The sequence below is a fragment of the Pagrus pagrus genome, assembly GCF_965226575.1.
Source record: "Pagrus pagrus genome assembly, chromosome: 12".
Lineage (NCBI taxonomy): Eukaryota > Metazoa > Chordata > Actinopteri > Spariformes > Sparidae > Pagrus > Pagrus pagrus.
The window spans coordinates 24,527,880-24,551,382 of NC_140196.1; the positions used below are offsets into that span (position 1 = coordinate 24,527,880).

At 43.1% G+C, this 23,503-nt stretch overlaps 1 protein-coding gene across 1 annotated transcript in view; it reads left to right on the top strand.

The window, feature by feature from the left end:
- zswim5 (zinc finger, SWIM-type containing 5) overlaps positions 1 to 23,503 on the top strand; it is a 67,237-nt gene that overhangs the window by 33,305 nt on the left and 10,429 nt on the right. Inside the window, exons 2-9 of the mRNA XM_084369520.1 lie at positions 13,524 to 13,711; positions 14,162 to 14,330; positions 15,879 to 16,027; positions 17,809 to 17,959; positions 19,072 to 19,248; positions 19,364 to 19,540; positions 20,204 to 20,350; positions 20,453 to 20,590. Of these exons, the coding sequence (XP_084225646.1) occupies positions 13,524 to 13,711; positions 14,162 to 14,330; positions 15,879 to 16,027; positions 17,809 to 17,959; positions 19,072 to 19,248; positions 19,364 to 19,540; positions 20,204 to 20,350; positions 20,453 to 20,590 (1,296 nt within the window). The remainder of the gene's footprint in view (positions 1 to 13,523; positions 13,712 to 14,161; positions 14,331 to 15,878; positions 16,028 to 17,808; positions 17,960 to 19,071; positions 19,249 to 19,363; positions 19,541 to 20,203; positions 20,351 to 20,452; positions 20,591 to 23,503) is intronic.

The following is a 23,503-nucleotide window of genomic DNA, read 5'->3' on the forward strand; positions in this document are numbered from 1 at the left end:
ATCCCAGCTTTAGACGGCATATTCAATGGAGTAGGCAGCCTGCGTCCAGTATAATGCTATAGTGGCTTTGTGAGCAGCTTGCATCGCTCACAGCCTGTTTGAGTTTGTTAAGCTTTCCCCCCTTTATGTGTTTATACTGCATTTTCTTGGTATAGTGAGTTCAGTTTAGTTCTTTTCTTTTCATCATCATCATTCAGTTCAACACATAGGTTTTATCATGTGTGTGCCGACACAAGGTTGCCAAATACCCCCTCTGTCCATCCTCCCCCTCCAGTATCTGCTCTCCACCCTCTCCCATGGCTTCCTCCACAAGGCCTCCTGGCTGCTGCCTGCCTGCCAGCCGCCTCTCACCCATTGTGGGCTAACAATGGCAGGCGAGGCCCCAGCCTCGAGGCCTACAGCCTGGGTCTTAGAGGGGGTGTCGTGGGTGGGCGGTACTTGGGAAGGAAGGGGTGTGCTTGCCTGTGAAAGGCTGACTCTATGGGGGCAGCCTGTAGGGTGGGGGGAGCCCAGAAAAAGCAGGTCACGCCCAGATTAAAATTCAATGTATGCCCCACGAACGACTGTCTGCCTACGTCAGCAAGCTGGCCTTGGTGCACGGTGTGTGTGAGAGAAAGAGGAGGCAGGCATGGGGTGTTGGGTGTGGGGATTCTCAGGATTTTAAGGGTGCCTTGCTGGCTCACCAGTTAACATGGTGAGAGAGAGGAAGGGAAGGAAGCCACAGCTATAAATTAGAGAGACGGGAATAAAGACACAATGGGGGAGTGAGGAGAAATGTGCATGTGTGGATAGGAAAAAGGAGGAGGTAGTAATCAGAGTGTCTGGCCCTCTTCATTGCTGAGCTCAACACACCTTCGGGGTGTGTGTATTGGGAGGGGGTCTCCTTAATGGGCCAGCAGTAGCGTCATAATGCATGCAAGACAAAGCTGATTTGGTGATGCATGCTTCCTTTGTGTTGGTGTTGCATTTGAGGAGGGGGTCTCTGTAATACACACATGCACACACACACAATCCAATCCCCCTCTGTTTTGGGCCCCATCCCCATATGGTGGCTTGGCTTGATGAGAGCTTGATGAAGTCAACCAGAAGTCCCCCACCCCTCTGTGAGCGTATGTGTGTGTATGTGTGTTTCTGTGCAAATTTGTGATTGCTTTTCAGCTAATGGATAAATGAGAGTTTCACCCTTGCAGAGAGCTATTGTGCATGTGTGCGCAAGAGAATGAAGGGGCATGTGTGGATCGTCAGCTTGAATATTGGCTTGCAAGCTGTTTTCATTATATTTCATTATTCATGTTTCATGCATGATTGTGCAAGGAGAGCAGTGATCAGCTCTGCAGGGGTGGAGGCTAATCAGGGGGTGGAAAGGTTTCTAAACTCAGACATGCAGACGGTCCAACAAAACCACAAATGTCACGACCTTTCCAGTAGACGAAATATTTCCCTGAAAAAACTGAAGAAAATCTCTCATGGAAGTGGAATCAAAACATCGCATAAAAACCTACTGCCAGTATTTATTTTCAGATTTGCAGAAACCTACAGTGCCAGCAGGGATTGAACTCAGTCCATTTCTTAAATTTCTGCTTCTTTTGTTTAATATGAGCCCTGGAGAGAATAGCTGTTACTATGGTACACGGGCTGCCAGATTAACCAGTAAACCGACAGCGTTTATTTTCATTTCCCTGGGTGTGCTGAGAATCCAAACAGTGATTCACCTTTAACAAATCTTAGCATCTAAAATTAACTGAGGTCTGTGCGAGTTGGGAGTCAGAAAGTGTTTTTTGCAGCTTTGTTTGTCAGAAATAAAACAGCAGCTTTCACCATGAAATACTGTTGACATACTGTACTTAGACCACTTTGAGTCACTGCAAAACATCAAAAAGTTGCTTAATTATTCATACTGCATATTTTTGCTAATTTTGTGTGCTTCAGAGGCTCTATGAGAGTGTGTCATCTGCTTGACAAGCCGAGGTCAATATTCACTCCCTCTAAAATGTCCCTGAAGTTACTTTTGTTCAGTCTTCAGACATTGATTTGGCTGCTTTTATCAGATATTTGCTTTGAGCTGTACAGTAAACAAAAACACTGATTAATAAAGCTGGATTTGTATTTGAAATGTTCAGCTTTGTGCCCAATTGTGTTTGTGCACAAACTACAAATGCTCGGCTTTGTGCCTCCTTCCTCTGTGCGAGTACACAAACGGCATCGGAGCGAGCTTTTTCTTTCCTTTATGTTTTTGTTGCTACCTCGCCGTGCCTTGTGTTGTGTCCGCCAACTCAGAATGGAGCCATTTTGTCTCCTTCAGTTCCTGAAATGAAATATAAGCCTCTTAAATGCATACTTATCTTGCCCTGCAGACTGCGCTTGAAGAACAAACACGCACATGCCTGCACGCACACACACACACACTAACTAAAGAGGCATTGTGATGCCAGCCCTTGTTGTTCCTAAGACGGCGGCTGCATGCATGTGGCAGATGGTTGTTCCTTTGCTTTGCATGCCGCCATATTAAACAAAAACCATGGCTAAGGCCACGGCTGGTTTAGGAAAAGGGCAAAGTGCGAGCGAGACAGAGAAGGAAGAGACAAAAGAGCAGCAGAGGGAGAGACGCAGACAACAGGCTTGGCATACGTAAACACAAGCAGGAAATCCATGTGTGTAAGTGTGCATATGTGTGTACATAACCACATTAACGGTGCATGCCTTACTTACACAGATGCATATGGACACACACACACACACACACACACACACACACACACAAAGCAGAATAGGCACCTGCCTTCCAGATGAATGGTTTGCTGCACGGAAGGATCCGTACATGAAGCAGATATCATGTGTCGTGTGTGTGTTTTCATATGTGTGCATAATTACGCTAACTGAAAAAGTGCGCAAATGTGTTTCCATGTCTTTGGTAAAATGATGTGTTGGTAATTGGAGGTTAAATCCAGTGCAGTGACCTTTCACAGCTGTCGGCTCCTTTCATATGCTTACATGTTGGTGTGCGTCTTGTTAGTGTGTGTGTGCGTGTGTGTGTGTGTGTGTGTGTCCATATTATATTATGGTATATTTTCCTTCTTCAGTTTGGAGGAAAGGTAGAGAAACACTGACATTAGGGATCATTTTCAGTTTGTCTTCTGCAGCTGCTGTTGGTCCCAGTTGTGCTTCAAGCTTTGACAGCAACTCTGAAATTAATCTCCATTAAAGCTTTTAAAATAACATATTATTATAAAAATGAATTTAATGGTAAAGGAGAAATTACAATACAGCATAAGGCTGCCAACAAATGCTAAAGCCGATGATCATACAAAGTGCTGCAGTGTTTAGCTTAATTGTAAGGTTTTAGCCAAAGATTACGCCTTTGCTACGGTAACCTCAAACGTATGCTAACTGCTATGGCAACATGTCTCTGTCAGCCATAAGGAAGAGACAGAAGAGTCAACTAAGGACATAAAGAAGAATGCAACCAAAGAGAAGACACATCTCAAATCATGGGACATACCCATTGGCATGTCAATGTAAAGACCGTTGAACACCACTTTTGTCCGTTGATTAGATTTCATGATTTATGTTTAACCATCAACATTCAAATAAGTTTGACAGGTACATTGTGATTCAGTTGGATTGGACACAGTTTGTCTTAGACATAATTCCTGGATGTGTTAGCATACTGTGACCTGAAGTCCCTAAGGTAAACGGCGGGACATGTCAATGACAACATGTTAACAATGCTAACTGGTTGGCTCATGCTGTTTTTCTGATTAGCAGCCTATGCAATAATAATTCGCTCATGTCAACATCAGGGAAATCAGGCGTTCGGAACATCCCTAGTTATAATGTAGCTCTTTTATGGCTTTGAGTAGCTTCCTTGTTACAAAAACCATATTATATCAGGACGACAGTGAAATATGTTATATAATACCCTTCTCAAATTGATGAACATTTAATTCAATAACTTGTCAGTGTGTTAACACAAACAAACACAAAAAGGAAGGCTGCGTCTTGCCTCTCACTGATTGTGCAGCCTTCAGGTATATTTGCACTCTGAGCATCTGATTTAAATATGCAGCCTTGCCTGGGCGATAGGACACCTCCGTGCACTCTCTTCCTGTGGGAATTGATATGTGTGCTATTGTTTCATATGAGGTGTCACCCAGCCAACGTACTGTGGGGCATTTGCATAAAGTTAAATCTTTCTCAGCTCTCCACTGTTGCATCGCTTGTTGCTACTTTGGCATAAGCAGGGTTTCCTTCAAAATGACTGACATTTGCTTCTTGTCTGTTTGTAGCTTCATATCTGAAGTTATCATTACATTGCTTGTTTCCAAGAATATTGATAAGAATAGATAATGAAAGTCTCAGTCAGAGTAAAAAAAACAACAAAAGTTTTCTAACAGACAATGATTGTAGGCTTTATCACCAGCAGGGGATTGACATGAGCCTTTCTCTGAGTGTTTGCAGCATGATAAATTGCTTCTGCTTGTCTCTTTGTAAGTGTGGCCAGACAAGGCCGCAGCACAATAATGTCTCTACAGTGCAAACAACTGGCCGGAACAAAAAACACGGCCTTCTTATCTCTAATTTAGCCTTGGGTGAAGAGGGTTTACACACAGTGGTGAAAGGACAGCTTCTGTGTATGACACACACATACCAAGGCCCTTTAACTCTGCCTCACTTCAACCCAGCTTCGGCTTTGTGTTCACATGTAATGTATAGGTGGTGTTTGGGTGCGAGCATTTCTGCTCTCTGCGCTCTCGGGTTTTTTGGTCCTGTATTCTCCTGCTAAGAGAAAAGCCGCATTTTGCGTTTCTCCTTGCCAAATAACCTTCATTCTAGTGTCACACATGCATACAATGGTGTGAATCAACCAAGTGACTTTTCCCATTGAAGGCAGAATGTATGCAAGTCTTGAATTGGACCACTTTGGCCTTCAGGTTGTATAGCCTGCTTTTAGATAGACAGATGAAGTTCCTGATTGAATTTGCAGAAGCTATCAAGCAAAGGATGCCTGCCATCCCTCCGTCCATCCCTCGCTTCTGTTCAGCCACAGCTTTTATCTCAAGCCTGTGTGTTAGTCTGTGTGCGTCAGACAGGACATACCAGCCTTTATATGTTCTTCCTCATTCTGATGATTTTGATCGGTCTTTGTCCACGTCTCTATCTCTTTTTGACGGGCATTTTGCTGAACGCAATCTTCCTTTCAGAGTAATCTGGTTTACGTCAAGTGTTACCTTCCCTCCCTCTGAATTCCTTCTCCCCGCTTCCTCCATTTTTCAGGGGGTTTTTTTTGTTGCCCATTTCTCAATCGGGTTGGGAACTCTGGGCCAACACGTCAGCCGTTTGCTGATTTCCACCCGTGTCAGCTCTGTCAGATCTGCAGTTTTTCTCGTTCTCGTTGTTTTTACAGTGACACATCAGCTGAAAGAGACTTGATTAAACCTTTCTCTCCCATCTCTTTCTCTTTCTCCCCCTTTCTGCCTGTCTCCCCGTTCTCTCCTCCCCCGTCGCAACAGAATGGAGCAAATCAGGGAATCAATTCAATGTAATCATGACAAATGAGTCCCGGCGGTTAGCAAGGATTTCTTGTGCGTGTGTGTGTGTGTGTTTGGGACGGGGCTGCTGGGAAATCACAAATGAATCAATCAGCTGTTATCGCATCAGCAAACACTGCAGGAGGGAGGGATGGAAGGATAGATGGATGAATGATGGATGGATGGATGGATGGATGGATGGATGGATGGATGGATGGATGGATAGGCATAGGGGAGGAGAAGATTCAGTGTACTGAATGTGTGTGTGTGCATATGCACGTCTGTTGTGCAGAGATAGATGGCTGATTGAATACAGGGCCATGTGGGTGTCTGTGTGTGTGAATGAGAGCAGGCAGGGGGGTGCTGTGTAAACCTTGGAGCTGTCAGAACAGATGGGAGATGGGAGATGGGAAGGGCTGCAGGCTGCGAGGGATGTGTTGGCTGCTGGAGGAGGATGAATCTGCACCAGGGTACTTTTGGAAAGGGGCAGCGAGATTAGAGCAGAAAAACAGTGGTAGTGTGATTTTTTTTTTTTTTTTTTTTTTTTTTCTTTCTCTTGGATGTATTTTTGCTGAAGATGCAGTTTCTTGATCAAAGTACATAGCAATGTGTCACTGATGTAGACAGAGTGAGTGTGCAGAGTGAGAGTCCGTTTGTGGGTGGCTGAAGAGACTTGAACCAGGGAGTGTGATGAGGAAGTGTGTGTTTAGTTGTTTGTTTCAGTTCAGTAAGTAGACAGTAGTTGTCATTAATTGGAATGCATTTTGTTTTATGACAAAAGCATCTGTGCACTTTTTCCATGTCAGCGAAGGATGGCCCACCTCTGCTACAACGATCTGAAGGAAATCCTGCTTAGAATTGAGTTAAATTTAAAAAAAAATTGGGACTAGAGCTGCAACAGTTAGTTGATTAATTGATAAAGTGATTGAAATAAAATTATTCACCACGGATTTTGACAATCAATTAATTGTTTCAGACATTTTTCAAGCAAAAATGTCAAATATTTCCTGGGTCCAGCTTCTTAAATGCAAAGATTTACTCCTTTTCTTTATTGAATGTAGAGTATTTGCATTTTGGACAAAATAAGCAATTTTTCAAAACATTTTATAGACAGAAAAATAAATTGTGACAATAACTGGCTTATCAATGATGTTACTACTATGATGTACTGGGTGGGACATTAGAAATATAAACTTATCAGTGTTCTTTGGCACTTCTGAACTACAATGTATTGTTCCTTTTTGGCCAACAAATGCCCTGATGTATCTGTGAAAGGCTAGAATTGTCCAATAATGTCAACCAAGAAATTGTATCATTGTGTTTTACTTGACAACAATGATTGAACTACACTAAAAGGAGTACGGCTCAGATGACAAACAGACTATGTCCCTGCCTGTTTTGGTTCAAAGGATTCATTTGTGAGATTTCCCTCTAAAATGCATCTCTCTTCTCCCAAGCCCCATTTAATGATTCAGACTAACAATATTTCATGAAGTCAGCCTGCCATTAGGTTCAAGGCTGTGTCGACAGATCCCCGCTGCAGTGTTTGTGTTGTGTAGGGCAAGGAGGTTTGTTTGTAGCTGCAGTTGTAAGCAGCAAACAAACACCAAATGAGGGAACATCTTTTAGGGGGGAAAAAAAGCTTCAAGAGGCTTGTGGTGAACCAATACCTTATACACCTTATGTTGGTTTTTCCTTTAATTTGCCACCCATCTATTTTGCTCTTCCAAACAGGGGATGTGGTGATCCTGTGTGGGCAGCAGAAAGAAGGAGTGGCTCTTGGCAGTGTGTGTGTAGTGTAGGCGCAGCTCCGTGGGGCAGGTAGATGAATGGAATCAAAGACCGTCTCTTCCTCATCGTCAAAATCCACCTTAAGCAGCAGGGTTTGTCTGTCTGTCTGCGAGGCCTGTGGTGAGGCTTTGGTTGAATAAGGCTATGGTTTATGCTGTGTGTGTGTGTGTGTGTGTGTGTGTGTGTGTGCGTGCGCGCGTGTGCGTGTGCGTGTGTGTGTGTACACATGCACACTTGGCTCACTGCCTGGCTCCATCTCCCCAGCTGATTAGGGGTTAATGGCCTATGAGCGTGGGGAGCTATCAGCCTCCTGATTGGCAGACTGGCTTCTGTGTGGGCGGAGTTGCCATCGAGTGACAGATGGTGTGCAACAGGGAGGGAGGGAGGCAGGGTTGAGTGTGTATGTGTGTGTATATATATATATACATTGGTGCAAGGGGAGGGGGTCTGAAAATGTACAATGGTGGTCTCTTTTCTCCTCCTTTTTATTGTTTCTTCACACTTTTGTGGTTTTCTCACACACATCGTGACTACATGGCAGCAAGATTCCACCTCCTTTCACAAGTATCCATCAGTCGACTTAAATTCCACAGGCATTATTCTACATTTTGAATGAAATGAAAATAATCCAGATTAAAAAACAAATCCACATGCAAAATCTGAATTGTCATATTTGACAAGAGAGATGGGTGAACTGCTGTTGGTCGTGGTTTTTTTTTTCTTTCACCAAGCAGAATCAGATTGAGGTTTATAGCTGGGGTTTGAATGCACACAGCTCTTATCTGTGGCTCTGAATAATGTGCAGCACGCACAAAGAAAGTGTTGTTAATAACCACAAGTGAAACACACATACCCACTTTCTTCCGCACAAATGATGTTAGTGGCAGAATACGTGTGTGTAGGTTTTCAGGACATGCGTAAAATACCTGCATCAGAACAGACAAGGACATGATACGCACGTACGCACACACACACACTCACGCTCACACACACACACACATATATATATACATACACACACACACACACACACACAGGGCCATGTGATTTTCCCCAAGGATTAGGCCAGATCATTGTACTTGGCAACACTCCCAGTTTACACACATCACACTCCTAATTCACCTTTGTTAGAAATTCATCGCTTCTGCTGAACCAGTCCAGTAGCCTGGTGTAGAACAGCACAAAGAGTGTGTGTATGTGCATGTTTGTGAGTGTGTGACAAAAAGAAAGATTAGTGATATCTACTGTGAATATCACTGACTAGTTTGTGTTGTTTCGTCACTGTGGCATTAAGAACAAAAGCAGACGTGCTCCGAAAAGGTCGTTTTGTTCACCGTGTTTACGTGTGTGTGTGTGTGTGTGTGTGTGTGTGTGTGTGTGTGTGTGTGTGTGTGCGCGCGCACGCACGCGCACCAGCAGACTGTCTGATGCAGCGTCTTTTTATCAAGTGTCATTGCATCCCCATCTGCTGAAGACACACTGTCTCCCTCAGCCTTTACACACATACAGAAGCACTCTATGTTAGAGCAGCAGAAAGAAGGTGTACACTTTTCACCAAGCCTTTGAGTATTGAATCGCCAAGCTTTGGCCCCAGATACAAGTTTGATGAAAGGGCGAGGGAATATATTTTACTGTGGAGTACCTCAAGGTTCTGTCCTGGGCCCCTTTCTATTGGTATTGAATGCCGTTATGTCATCTGTTCTTGTGTAACATAAACTGGCAGTTTATTGTAAATCAGCTTTCAAAGTAGCGTCATTCACAGATGAAGAAAGCAAAAGAGTTATTACATTTTAAGAAAATAACTCTTTTGCTTTCTTGTTGAGAGTTCAGTGAGAAGATTGATGCCACTCTCACATTAACCAAAAGTCTTGTCATCTTCTCTGCCAGAGATCATTCTGGTTTTTCCAAAGATGTCAACTATTCTTTTAATCTTTAACAAGTGGCTAAATGGTTTATGTCACATCAAGTGCATGGTCTCATGGGCCAGAAATGGCCTCACACAAGTGTTACTAATCTGTTCGGAATGGTCATATTGTGTGGGAAAAGTCATGGCTTAAGTATGAATGCCAAAAACTGCTAACTCACGGATAATTAAACCCAGCTATGTTGTGGGTTTAATGTGTGAAACTGGAAAAAGATACAGGGGAGGGGTGCCAGACAGACGGACTCTGAGCTGTGTCTGAGCCATTTTAGACTTGATTGAAAGTGAAAAGAGCAGCGGTGTCACCATCACATTCATCCCCGTGGCCTGACCAACAATAGGCTTCAGCCTCACAGACACAGACTGAGAGAGAAGGGGGGCAAGGTCCGAAGCCAAGATGGAAAGAGAGAGCAGCTACTCCCAGCTGTGGGAAAGTCTTTATACCTAATATAATCTGCCATCAAAACCTCTACGCCCATCTGAAATGCTAAACTGAATTTCTGGAGACAAGTGCAGCGATGACTGATGACTGACAGGACATTATTTAGACAGCTTGGAGGGAAGATAGCTCTCAAATGTTCCCCTGATGCTTTTAAGAAATGCACTCCTCTGATTTTTGCCTGATCTTTTTGCTCACCGCTGTGATGATTTCAGCACCGGAGGATCAAATTTGGACTCCCTTACTCTCAGCTGCGGTTAGTGCAAATTGGCTCTACAGGTACAGTATACCCATTATAGAGATGGAGGGAAGGAATGGAAAGCCTTTTTTGTGACATTTATGATATTACCATGAGCTGCGAGAGATTGATTTGACAGGCGGACTCAGTGGGAGGGAGAGATTGCAACAATTCAGAGGACTCTTTATGTCTATCATTGGCAGACGCATCAGCCTCTCTCTCTCTCCCTCTGCAGTCTGTTATCTCTCAGTGTCTCTCTCATCCTTCCTGTCATAGTCAGATGGCCTGTTTGGCTCAGTGCATGGTTTGTTGCTCAGTCATGTCCTTTTGGAAAACGAGTGGTTGGTTGGTTGTCAGTATTGTCCGTGAGGTGGTCGCTCAACATGAGGATGTGTAGGTATGCCGGCAGGTCTTTGAGCTCAGTATGTTAGGGCGTTGAAGTGTTGGTAGGCATGAAGCCAGATAGGTCAGTTTGTAAGTATGTCAGTCAGTAGATGGCTTGGTTGGGAAACCCATGGCTTTGATGGTTGTTTGGTCAGTGGCTATGTGGGTAGGTTGGTCTATTGGTGTGAAGTTCAGAAGGTTTGGCCATCTTGCCCACTTAGACACTGCACAACAGCTCGTTTTGGGAAAATTCCTTGTTAAGTTGTCATAGGTTTAGCACACTTAATACAAGTCGGTTTGGACAAAAGGACTGCAAAGACAGTTTATTAGGTAGAAGTGCAACAAACCCTAATCTTCTTTTACTGTCATAAATGACAGGAAAATGGCAAATCCTTGGCAAATGTAATAAGCTCAAACTAGTCAAAATACTTTATTAATGGTTTATTAAAACTAATCATTCCAGCTCTGTTATGACGGGGGAGGAGAGAATGGGGAGACAGGCAGGGTTGTCCCACAAAGTACTAGCAGCATTCAGTATCACCCAGCTCCACTTAGTCAAAAGTGTGTACATTGGTAAACATTTTGACATACTTCTTTGTATAAATGTTAAACATTGTCTGTGTCTGTTAGTCTTTGAGACACAACATACAATGATTTCTTTGGTAATAACATTGGTGTCTGGTCAGCCTTTATACTGTATTGGTAATGGCACAAACACTGACCTTATCAATCAGATCTGGTATAGGCCATAACCAATGCAAAGTATCATATTGTCCCTTCTTCCATAGACCTGTAGAAGTACATCCACACCAACCTAGGCCTTTGTTTTGGGTTTTTTTCAAGGCACCTTTATTGCTGTTGTGTCTGTAAATCGTTGTTTTGATAGTTGTATGTTGGCAATCTGGGTGGTAGGTTGAGATGTCGATCTTAACAGCTGGTGGCATTTATACTGGTGGGAAGCAGCAAGCCGACAAGTTTAGTCTTGGTTCAGAATGTACTTTGGTAAGTAATCAGTTGGCCTGCGTCAGTCCTTTTCAACCCTTCGTGTGGTCTTCAGTTTCCCCCCTTATCCTCCTGTAGCTCTTCATCTTTCTTTGTCATACTGAAAGCAGTGTGCTGTTGATTGGGTCTCAGCATGCGTGTGTCTATTTATGTGTGTCTGCTTCCTTATGTGTGTGTGTGTTCACAACATTTGGTTTGGAAAAGGCTATTGTGGGATTTTGCCAGGGAGATGGCTTAACACGCGCTTATTAGGCTGCTCTACCATGCTGGCTCATACCCCAGAATTTAAGTGTGTGTGTGTGTGTGTGTGTGTGTGTGTGTGTGTGTATATGTGTGTGTGTGTGTGCGTGTGTGTGAGTTTATCAGAGCTTTAGAGCCCATGCCCAAAATAGCCATATCATTGCTTTCCAGTTAGCTTGCTCATCCTCCCTTTATGTCTCTCCCTCTCTCTCTCCTGTCTTCCTAGCTGTGAAAGCAGCAGTGGGGTTGCTATGGTTTGGTGAGATACAGTAATCCAATGTGTACACATATACACACACACACACGCACAAACACACACCTCACCTCATAAATAATTGACCTGTCACAGTGAGACGACAGGACAGACCAGATACACTCTCCCCTCCCCTATTCTCTGCTCTCCTCTCACATTTCTCCTCCTATCTCATCCCTTTTATTCTCTGCTTCCTCACTTGCCATTCTGTTACTCTGCTTTTTGTTCCACCTTTACCTTTCCTTCTTTTCTCTTCTTCTTTGTGCCTCACATTATTTCTGTTAGTACCCGGGCTATGCAGGATCCCTGCAGTTGGTGGCATTGGAATGAAAGGGCTTCATTTGTTCTTTGTTTTAAATTCATTTAATAAAAGTTTAAGTGAATTAAATTTAGGGTGCCGTAGACCATTAGCTGTGTACTCAGAACTGACCAGAAAAAACAAATAATAGCATAAACATGAGTTATAAAACCAGGACTGTACAACTTTCTTAACATGATAACCAAACTAAGATTGGAATCAGAGATTATTTTCTAGGAGGGAGCAGGTAATCAAATTTATTAAATTGTCATGAGTTTTACACAAATAGGATTATTGCGAAATATTTTTTCTTGGAGCTTGAGGAAGTTATTATACATCCAACATCCAAGTAAGTCAGACATTTCTGTCAGGACAAGGACTGGTTCCTGACTTTCCTCAGCTGAGCAGTGGGGCCCAAGAATAGAGCCTTGAGGTACACCATAGTTCAGTACCTTTTCTCCCCCATTCATCCAGCTATATTTACACCCAAGTTTTGATGTCACCTGGTATTAGATGTAATTTTTACCCGCTTTAAAATGGGCCACAATGCCCTACCTTTTCAGGGTATATATATTTGAACAATACATTTTCACAAAAACATTGATTGCTGAACAAAAGGTCCATGGCACAAGAGTCTTTATCTGTTGAATTCCGAAGAGTTTGCCTGAGAGTGTCATGAAAGTAAGGACAGTCATTGCTTTGGTTTGTTAGCCACATTAGATGGCTCATCGTGCTCACTGGAGTCTTTCTAAAGCATTAAACCAATGATTAGCTTAGTGTGTGGGGCCCTAAAGATTAACTATGCAAAGCAGAGTTAAAGATCATCTCTACAGGCACCTAACCTTAGTACCCTGGGGGCCGAGTGTGTGTGTGCAGGCAGGAAATGATCACACCCTAGCAACCCCCTTTTTCACTGCACACACACAGATGCATAGAGGCATAAGGGGAGAGAGGCAGGGAGTATCAGATGGCTCAGTGCCCTGTTAGAGACATCTCATTAAGATGTGTGTGTTTTGTACTGAAGGTTCACTCTGTGAGTTTGTATAGGCTCGGATTACCACAGATTTTCCTTCTGTCCTTCTGTAGTTCCTTTTTTCTCCCCGGCAGTCCACACAAAAGATCCTGATAGAAGTTATAACAAAGGAAACAGGAAATATCATGATGATGTGGAACAACTTAAAAAACATGACATCAGTGATCTTTGTACTTTTGTCACCATTATTTCCTATAAAACTTCAATGCGTGTGTAGATTAGCTGCTTTTGCTAATGTAGTTTTAAAATCAATGGAAGCGTGTGATGTTTCCATTTATTTGGCAGTTGCCTGTTGCAGTAATGCAATCATTAAAATGTAACTTAATATGATTTTTTTGGTCATTACAGTGAATGATGAAGCTCACTCTTTCTACCTTCTCTCTTGTGTCTTTGCAGGTTTTCACCTCAGTGGCACAGTAACTGAGCCCGCCACACCATCAGAGCCAGAGGTCACCCACAAGGTGGCCATCAGCTTCGACCGATGCAAGATCACCTCCGTCACCTGTGGATGTGGGAACAGAGACATTTTCTATTGCGCCCACGTGGTGGCGCTCTCTCTTTACAGGATTCGCAAGCCTGAACAGGTAATTACCACAACATTTGATCAGTCTATTCGAAATAAAATGAATCGCCTTTTTAGATGTCATTTCAAGCAAAAATCTCAAACATTTGCTGGCTTCAGCTTTTCTGTGTTATTTATAACATAGTTTTTGACTGTGGATTAGACAAATGAAGCAATTTGAAGACGTCACTTTGGGCTCTGGCAAATTATGATGAGCATTTTTCACTGTTATTTGACATTTTATAGATGAAACAATTAGTCGACTTATATTAAAAATGTTTGGTCGAGTAACCGATGATGAAAAGAATCGTTAGTTAAAACCTTATAGTGCACATTAGTAGAAATCGACACAGAATGAGACCTTTTCAGGGAAACCTCCTCCAGGCAACCTCCAAAAGTCATAGAACAACTTAAATAGTATGTAGTTGACGCATCATGCATCAACGTTTCTCTATGTGTGTGTCTTATACAGGTGAAACTGCGGTTGCCCATCTCAGAGACTTTGTTCCAGATGAACAGAGATCAGCTGCAGAAGCTGGTCCAATACCTGATCACAGCCCACCACACCGAGGTGCTGCCTACCGCTCAGAAACTGGCTGATGAGATCCTCTCCTCCAACTCTGAGATCAACCAGGTCCATGGTGAGAGGACAACCTTTGTGGCAAACTTTCAGCTCACATTTGATTGATTCTGAACCAGAAATGCATGTGAATGTGTGATTTTCATAGCAACTTTAATGTCTCACTTATCCACCACATTCATCTATAACCCATTTCTGATGTCTTTGATGCATGGGAGTCAATAAGAAAGCGATTGTTGAAAAAAAAGTCAGCTCAGTTGAGTCGCTGTCCATCCCTCTGCACCGATATCTTCACAGCAACAGGCCAGACTTAAAAGCTTCCAGACTTAAAACATGCTGCATGCTAGCCTACAGGCTGTCGTACGTTAGAGGCCTGATTACTCCAGCGAAGCAGCAAGGCAGGCTTCAAATGGCTCGTTTGATTTCTTAGTTCCCCCTCTCCAGTGACTACCTCCTTCCAGTGGTGGCAGTATGTTGAAAAAGCAGGAAAAAAAAAAAAAGAGTTGAATGGTGAAATGGACGCAGGAGACGAGAGAGAGAGAGAGAGATGTGTGGAAAGGAATGGGACACTGAGAGGAAGAGGCGGGAGAAATGCAACTTGGGGAAACGGGAGAGAGGAGACGGGAAGGAGAGGAAAGATGAAAGGACCGGAGAAAGTGCTGAGATGAAAAAGAAGAGGAGAGCCACAACAGACCCGCAGCGGAGAAACGACAAACTAGACACATCCTTCCACCAAACAAAACTCTTTATCTGTTTCTCTATTTCATCCTCCTCGCTAAATGTTGACATTCTCCAGCTTGCCTGTCCAGGAAGCCCCGCGATGTGTTTCCTGTCTGTGTTTGACAAGGGGGATCATGGGGGTTGAAGTTCAGTCGATCCAGGAGCGAGGCTTCCTTTGATGGAGGAATGTTGCTGTTTGCTGTTGCGTACAGCCAGCCAGTTGGAAACACATCTCTGGGCTTTCCTCAGCTCGCTTCCTGCTAGATCAAAGCAGCTTCCCCCTTCTGAGCATATCTACATTTCCCCGTAGTATAACTCAGATACACACACACACAACCAGCACTGAATAGAAGAAAAATAAAGTTGGCCTTAAGGTCCCTCAGTGCACGATTAGCCTAAATCGAACAGCTTTTCATAAGTGTCACGTAGGTGCACTATGAGTTAAATGTAAAAGAAATAGAACATCAGCAGAACAACAGTTCAGAAGAGATTTACATTCATTCACATTTAATCATTCTTTTAGCTTTTAAGGATTGGATTTCTACCTTTCCCCAAGGTCTGAGGAAATCTGGAATGACATGTTAGAACTGAGCTAAGGAGACAGTGTTTTTGAGAGGGTGGTTGTCTAAAAGTAAACTCCATTTCCCATGGTCTCCGTCTGTTTATTTTGTTGTTCGAGAGCGAATTGGGAACAGGAAGGAACGGAGTGACTGAGTGAATATACAGACTTTGATGTGGAGAGAGGGATGTTGATGTTAGACTGAAATTGTCCGTATTGGTTCCGTTTTGGTCACTTTTTCATGTGTGTTTTTTTAATCTGCATATGTTTCTATCATTGCAGTCTTGTGAGTGCCTGTCATTTAATGTGGGCGTGTGTGTGTATTCCCAGGTGCACCGGACCCGACTGCAGGCGCCAGCATTGACGATGACAACTGCTGGCATCTGGACGAGGATCAAGTCAGGGAGCAGGTCAAACAGTTTCTGTCACAGGGAGGATACTACGGCTCTGGGAAGCAGCTCAACTCCATGTTTGCCAAGGTATCCATCATCACTTCCTGTTCCTGCTCCAATGCATGGCTTGGATTTATTCATTGATTAATATTATCACTGTCATCATAAATACACCTAGAAGTAAGAGAAGTGTTTGTCATCTTTAAGCAGTCTATCTGAACACACCAGTGACCAAAAAGACTAAAATATGTTTGTTGTTTCGATGATATAAGCCTAAAAATCCACGAGTGAAAACAAAAAATCCAGATTTGAACTGGCTTATTTTAAAGGGGCACTCCAGTGAGTTAGTTCTGCCCTTCCAAAGTAAAGTCTGGGGACATACAAGATGGATTACTGGTGAAATCACAGCTGCAGATGCTCAGATATCCTGACCTTCAATCCCTAGCAGGGGTCAAACTCCAAAAGTACTCAATCCTACATTTCCCATAATGCAACTCAGTAAAATCTTTTATTAGACCCAGCCTGATAAATTCAAACCTCACACATTCAGTTTGTAACACAGGCTTTCTTTAAGAAGGAAGGAAAGAAATAAAGATATATAGGAAGTAAGAAGAAAGGAAAAAGGGAAGGAAAGTTAGGAAGGGAGGAAAGATGAAAGGAATAAACTAAGTAAAAAAAACGAAAGGGAGGAAAGAGAAAAAGAAGGAAAGAGAAAAAGGAGGTAGAAAGGAAAGAAAGGAGGAAAGAAGTCAGGAAAGAAGCAAGGAAAGATGGAGCAAAGGTAAAAAAGCAAAAGGAAAGAAAGAAGGAAGACAAAAAGAAGGGAGGGAAGAAAGAGAAGGAAAGTAGAAAGAAAATGAGAAAGAAAGCAAGAATCAAAGACATAAAAATGTGAGAAATATAAAAAAAACAAGTCCAATCTGAGATGACCCAGATGATGTCATCAGTAAACTATTAGTTACTCATGTTTATGTGTAAAATCAACGAAATGCCCCTTTCGAAATGATTTATAACAATTTCTATCAAAATGTCGTCTTTTCAGAATGTCTTCCTCCTTCAAGTTGAACCAACTTGTTATTCTATACTGTCAAAGAAAGAAAAGATTCACGGAAATTGAAACTCTCAACTTCTTGTCTCAATGGGTGGTTTCGTACTGGAAAAATGGCTCAAAGAAACGGGGCGCCAGCAGGTCCTGAGACGTCTTAAGAGTTCTTTAACTGTATTATTCAAACTCAAGGCATTAACGGGTCTTGATATAGCTTTGTAAATCCTCAAAGTCAGAGTGGAGGATTTATAAATGCACTTTTCCTTTTGCTCTTTATCTGAGTGAAACAAGCTCACTTATAACAGACATATACTCTGATAAGTGTGAGCTCTCGGTTTCGGTGCCAAACTGTTTCTATTATTCAGTTTTAAATGGCATTCAGAAGGTTTTATAACATCTCATATGTAACTTTTCAACCTTATGTATGCTGGATGACGTGCTGCCAAGAATCATGCTGTCTTCTCCATTTCTTCTGATTTCAAACAAGATTTTCATCCTTCTATCATGTTGTATTGTATTAAGTATTAAGAATGTATTAAGAAATAGTTTGGCATGTTAGGAAATGTACTCCTTGGCTTTCTTCCTCACAGCTGAGAAAATCAATTTAGAGCCAAGAGGTGGTTAGCTTATCTTAGCATAAAGACTGGAAACTGGTGGAAACAGCAGTGTGTTTATTGTTAATCTCTAGAGGCCCTTTAAAATGTTTTTCTCTCCTGAATTAAATTCTGATGAGCGAAGATGCACATCAATACCAGCTGGAAGAAGGTCAGAGTGTTCTGGATTACACACAGTGACTAAGCCTGTACTCTCTGGGTCTTTCCAGGTGAGGGAGATGTTACGAATGCGAGATTCCAACGGCGCCCGAATGCTGACGCTCATCACGGAACAGTTTATGGCAGACCCCCGGCTGTCGCTATGGAGACAGCAGGGCACAGGCATGACAGACAAGTGTCGGCAGCTCTGGGATGAGCTAGGTAAGAACGGTCGGAGAGAAACACACTACCACAATGACTTGTTTGTTTGTTTTTCTAATCGACCAATCAGCTTGCTAGTTAGTCCATCAGTCACTGTGGGTCAGACGGCCAGGCTGACAGAAGTGTCCAGTCTGTCAGTGACTCAGACAAATCGGCATTCACCTTTCGGGTAAACGTTCGTCCAGTCAGTAAGCTATTAGGTCATCCAGTCTGTAGCTTCTCCTCCTGCTCGGGCCTCTCCTCTCGCTCCCCATACAGAGTGAATGATAAAGGCTGCCGATCAATACGGCTGCTCAGCTTCTCTGCAATCAATCTCGGCGTTTAGGAGGTCAATGAGAGCACTTCCTGGGTAAGCGAGGGAGATCATGACACAGACACGGACGGAAATAACAGCCAGACAGTCAGGGTTTGGTGCCTGATCATTTTCCTCACAGACGCAGACAGTTGACCCAGCTCGAGGTCTGTGCATGTAGAACAGGTGAGGTTAGCGCACCGAGCTGCTTGTTGTTATTACCAGTGTTATTTTGATTCATACAGTATAAGAACACTGGCTTCTATAAATGGCCGAGGCAAACTCTTTGGGACTTTGTGAAAGCCGATGCACGATATTTCATTTATTAGATGAAGTCTTTGTGGAGGCAGCGTTGCAGTGAAGAAGATGGTTTGTAGTTATGACTGTAGAAGCATTATTTTGTGAAACATTCACAGGTATAACCTTGATGAAATGGCATGATGTGATGAAACTAAAAGCAGCACGCTCTTCAACTTTTCAGCCATTGAATTATGACTAAATCTAGATTTTAGGATTTTGAATTCAGCCTTGGTGAAATAAATTGTTCAGTTTATAAACTATCAGAAGGTGCATCTTTAATTTGCTTGATTTGTTCAATCAACAGTACAAAACCCAAAGATATTCAGTTTACCATCATATATAGCAAGAGAAAAGTATCAAGTGTTCTCATATTGAAGCTCTGAGGAGTCCTTCTTGTGTTTAGAGAATTCAACCAGCTCCCGTCACCGCTGACACTGCCCAGGTCAAATTCTTGTTACACAGCTCTCCACAACCTCTGCTTCCTTTACATCCTGACCACTAACCGCCATCCTTTCCCCAGGTGCATTGTGGGTGTGCGTGGTGCTAAACCCCCACTGTAAAAGCGAGGAGAAGAGCAGCTGGTTGAAGCAGCTGAAGAAATGGGGCGACATGGACGTCTGCCCGCTGGAGGACGGCAACTACGGCAGCGAGCTCCCAAACATCACCAACGCTCTGCCGCAGAGCAACCTGGCGCAGGGTCAGCATGAGCACACACACATACACAATACATACTGCGGAATCAAAATACGAAAAAGAAAGGTCAGATGGGACAATATGACACCATCACTGACCGCGTGTGCTGTTTTCCTCAGACTCTCTCTCCAGGCCGAGGAGGACGGTGTTCAGCCGGGCGGTGGAGGCCTGCGACCTCCACTGGCAGGACAGCCACCTCCAGAGGATCATCAGCAGTGACCACTACATGTCTCCATCCTACCAGAGAGAGGGGGAGAGCCTGCTGTTCAACCCACAGGGCCTGCCACTCTGGCTAGGTAAACACACACACATTAGTGAGTTTATTTTACTGTGTGACAACACCTCAATTTCACTGAAACTGAAACAGTAATTTGTTGGTCATTTCATGCAAAAGTCATGTATGTACCTGTCGTATAGGTGCACACATCTATTATGATTTATTATATCAAATAATAAGTCTATTTAAGCTACTAATGTGTATTGAGAACTCACACATACACACACACACACGCACACACATTGTGTATTACAAGAGTTTAGAAAAACTTTTTTAGTTTCTATGGCACTTCCATATACACACAATCTCTAATTCCACCAAAAGCTGACAGACAGACAGACAGACAGACAGACAGACAGACACACACACACACACACACACACACACACACACACACACACACACACAGTAATTCTGCTGATATTGAGGCCAGTATCTGCAGTAAGCAGCTTCCAGCTAAGATCTGTCAGATTCTGCAACTTAAGCCAGCTATCAGACACACAGTGGCGTTCTGCTGAGACTGCACTGTGTGTGTGTGTGTGTGTGTGTATGTGTCTGCGCGTGAGAGTGTGTGTGTCTGTGTGTCATTCCTAACTACATCCTATGTCCCACAGTTTGGAAGAAAACTGCATGTCTGTGACTGTGTATAGCAAAGCGTTTCCTCTTTCTGTCGACCACACAGACCACGTCCCGACGGCATGCGCTCGTGTCGACGCCCTGCGTTCCCACGGTTACTCCAGGGAAGCCCTGCGATTGGCCGTTGCCATCATCAACACGCTCCGCCTGCAGCAGCAGAGACAGATGGACATCTACAAACACCAAAAGAAAGGTAAAAAAACACACACACACACACACATACACACACAGCTGTTTGATTGTTGTGGACAAATCATTTTAACATTTCTTCCTTCCCTGCTCTCTTCTCCCTCAGAGCTTCTCCAGAGGGGTGTTACTTCCACCACCAACCTGGAAGGCTGGGTGGGGCATCCCTTAGACCCGATTGGCTGTCTGTTCACGACGCTTACAGAAACCTGCCGTGTGGACGACGACAACACGATGGACACTGGAGGTATGAAAACAAAGATCTTCTTCTTATTTTTTAAAAGAGATTCTAATGAGTAATCATCACAACCCTGTGTCAGACCCTTACACACTTCAATAGTGTTCACATGCTTACTCTTGCTTTGTTGCGTCAGTGAGCTTTGCTTGAAGACTTTCTGCTGCACGAATCGTGTCAAATCATTTTGGATACACCAACAAACTGTCAAATGTTATGGATTTTCTCTCTTCATAGAAGATGATTGGAGGTTCTCTTTCTTCTGTACAAGCTCAAAAACTGAGTCACTAAAATGTACAGTGTAGCTTTCATTTATTATTTCTATGTTTCATTTAAATGATAGGCATTTTGACACCGCTCTTTACCATGGTGACATGGTGAACAAAGCTGAGAATAAGCTTCACTGCACATTATGAGAAGCCATTAGTAAAGAGTGCTGGGCAGAGCTGCAGCAACCTGCAGAACAATATTCATTTATTATAGAGACAGGAAATTATAGGTAGGTAATTATAAGTAGCAGGATTGGATTTTTAAAACTTAACGCAAAAATATTGAATAGAAGTTTCAAATCATTTATTATGCCACAAGTACTTTATTGGCTAAAACTAATACTAGTCATTTTACACAATAAATTGACAACAAATTCTGATAATTGATTATTTGTTACAGTCATCAACAAGACAGGAAGCATTTAGTCATGTACTACTACCCCACTACTTTGAGCTAAATGCTAATGTTGTGGTAACATGTTCACAATGACAACGCTAATATTCTTATGATTAGCAGGTATAATGTTTACCATGTATACTATCATGGTCTAGCATGTTTGCATGCTAATAGTTTGCTAATTAGCACTTTATACAATGTGCAGCTGAGGCTGATGGGAAGTCATTTGCAGGTTCTAGCTCCCCAGATGTGAGGATTTGCTGCTTTTCTCTGTTTTTTAGTATCTGGGTTTTGGACTGTCGTTCAGACAAAAACAAGCCATTATAAAACATCACCTTGGACTGAGAAATTGCGTTTTTGGAAAATGTGTGTATAAAATTTTTAATCGATTAATCAAAAAGTCAGTGATAATGAAAGAATTATTATTCGTAGCCGCAGTAATGCATAAATTAAGATCAAAATCATTCGCCCCCTGCACGTCCACTGTTTAGTCTGCTGCACTGGCAAGCTAACCCACTGTCCACTCGATCTACAAAGTGAGCTAAAGCATGTACTTCATCAAAACACACGCTCATCCATGAACCTCCTCCCAGTCTTCTCATACGGCACATCAGTCAACGAACCTATTTGCCAAATGCAGGCTATAATTCCTAACACACTTCACCAGCTGATGCAGTGTAACCCTGAGCAGAGGTGATCGGGCACACCAGCAGTGACTCACCAGACAACAGACCTCATGTTCCTATATCAGGACCGGGCACTGTTGTGCTGCAGACAGCCATAAACTAGCAGTGCATGAATGGATCGGGCTGGAACACCCTGCTCATTTAGACCACACTCCGTGTGTGTGTGTGTGTGTGTGTGTGTGTGTGTGTGTGTGCGTGTGTGTGTGTGTGTGTGTGGTATGTATAGAATCCATCACCATTTGCATTTCTCACCCTGCCTGGGCTTTTATTTCACCAGTGGCCATTGCACCACAGCAGAATAGGGGTTGGGTTTTCCCATTGTCACCAGGCTACAGGGAACTATTGTCAATTCAAACAATGCTGACCACTGGCACACTCATTTGTGTGTGTGTGTGTGTGTGTGTGTGTGTGTGTGTGTGTGTGTGTGTGTGTGTGTGTGTGTGTGTGTGTGTGTGTGTGTGTGTGTGTGTGTGTGTGTGTGTGTGTGTGTGTGTGTGTGTGTGTGTGTGTGTGTTTGTGTGCGTGCGTGTGTGTGTTGGCGAAAGAGTGAATGATTGTCTTGTGTTGTTTTGGGAATTTGGGAGAGTGGTATGACTATTTTGCATGCGTGTGTTTGTGTGTGTGAAGAATGGTCAGCATGCTTTATTTCCCTCTGGAAGACAGCTGGGAACATCTGTTAAAAGGGGGGCGGACCCAGACAATGTGGCAGCCAATCGCAATGCCGTTTTCTCTCTGATCCTTTCAAATTGACCAATCACTTGGTAGCCGTTGGATAAAAACAAAATTGAGTTAACACTGGGGTTAAGTCTGCAAAATCAGTTTCTACTTTTCCACAGATCTCCACACAGAGAGCCCCACACACTCTGACACACACACACACACACGCACACACACATGCATGGAATAAACAGGATTGAAGGGGATCTATTGCTCAGAGGGGATTTAAGCAGAATGATGGGGTGGGGGAGTATGAGAGAACAAATGGGCACCAATCAACAGCTGAGACTCCCGTGGCATCTGTTCTCAATTATAGCTGTCGAGCATTTGGCATAGGGTTAGCGGCCATCTTAGATGATCACAATCTGCAATCATGAATGCCATATTTATGTAATGTTACGCAAAGACATGCTTCTTTCAAGTCTAACTTTATAGAATACATCAATGCCTATATATGCATTGTGGCCATTTCTATGTTCATACTGGCCCAGAACTCAACTACACTGTAAGAAATAGAGGGAACAAACAGTCACAAGTCTTTGTTTATTGCCATAATGCAAAGTTAATATGAGGCTTCACCAAACCAAATGACTTCCAAAGACTTTAAGAGACTTTTTATAACAAAATTCCCTCTTAGTGTATCTATTTTCATGTGCTTTGACTCCCAGGATTAAAAAAAACTTACTTGATTTGCTCTGACTTGAACGTCAGCCTCCTATTTGCTTCAGATCGGCAGTTTTTTGCGCCCAATTGGTTACTTTTTAATACATTTGGGCGGGTCAAAATGTTTCTTTGTGGCTTGTGTTAACCCCCCTTTTCAGATGAGGGGAGGGGCTGAGATTGCCAGGTCACTGAG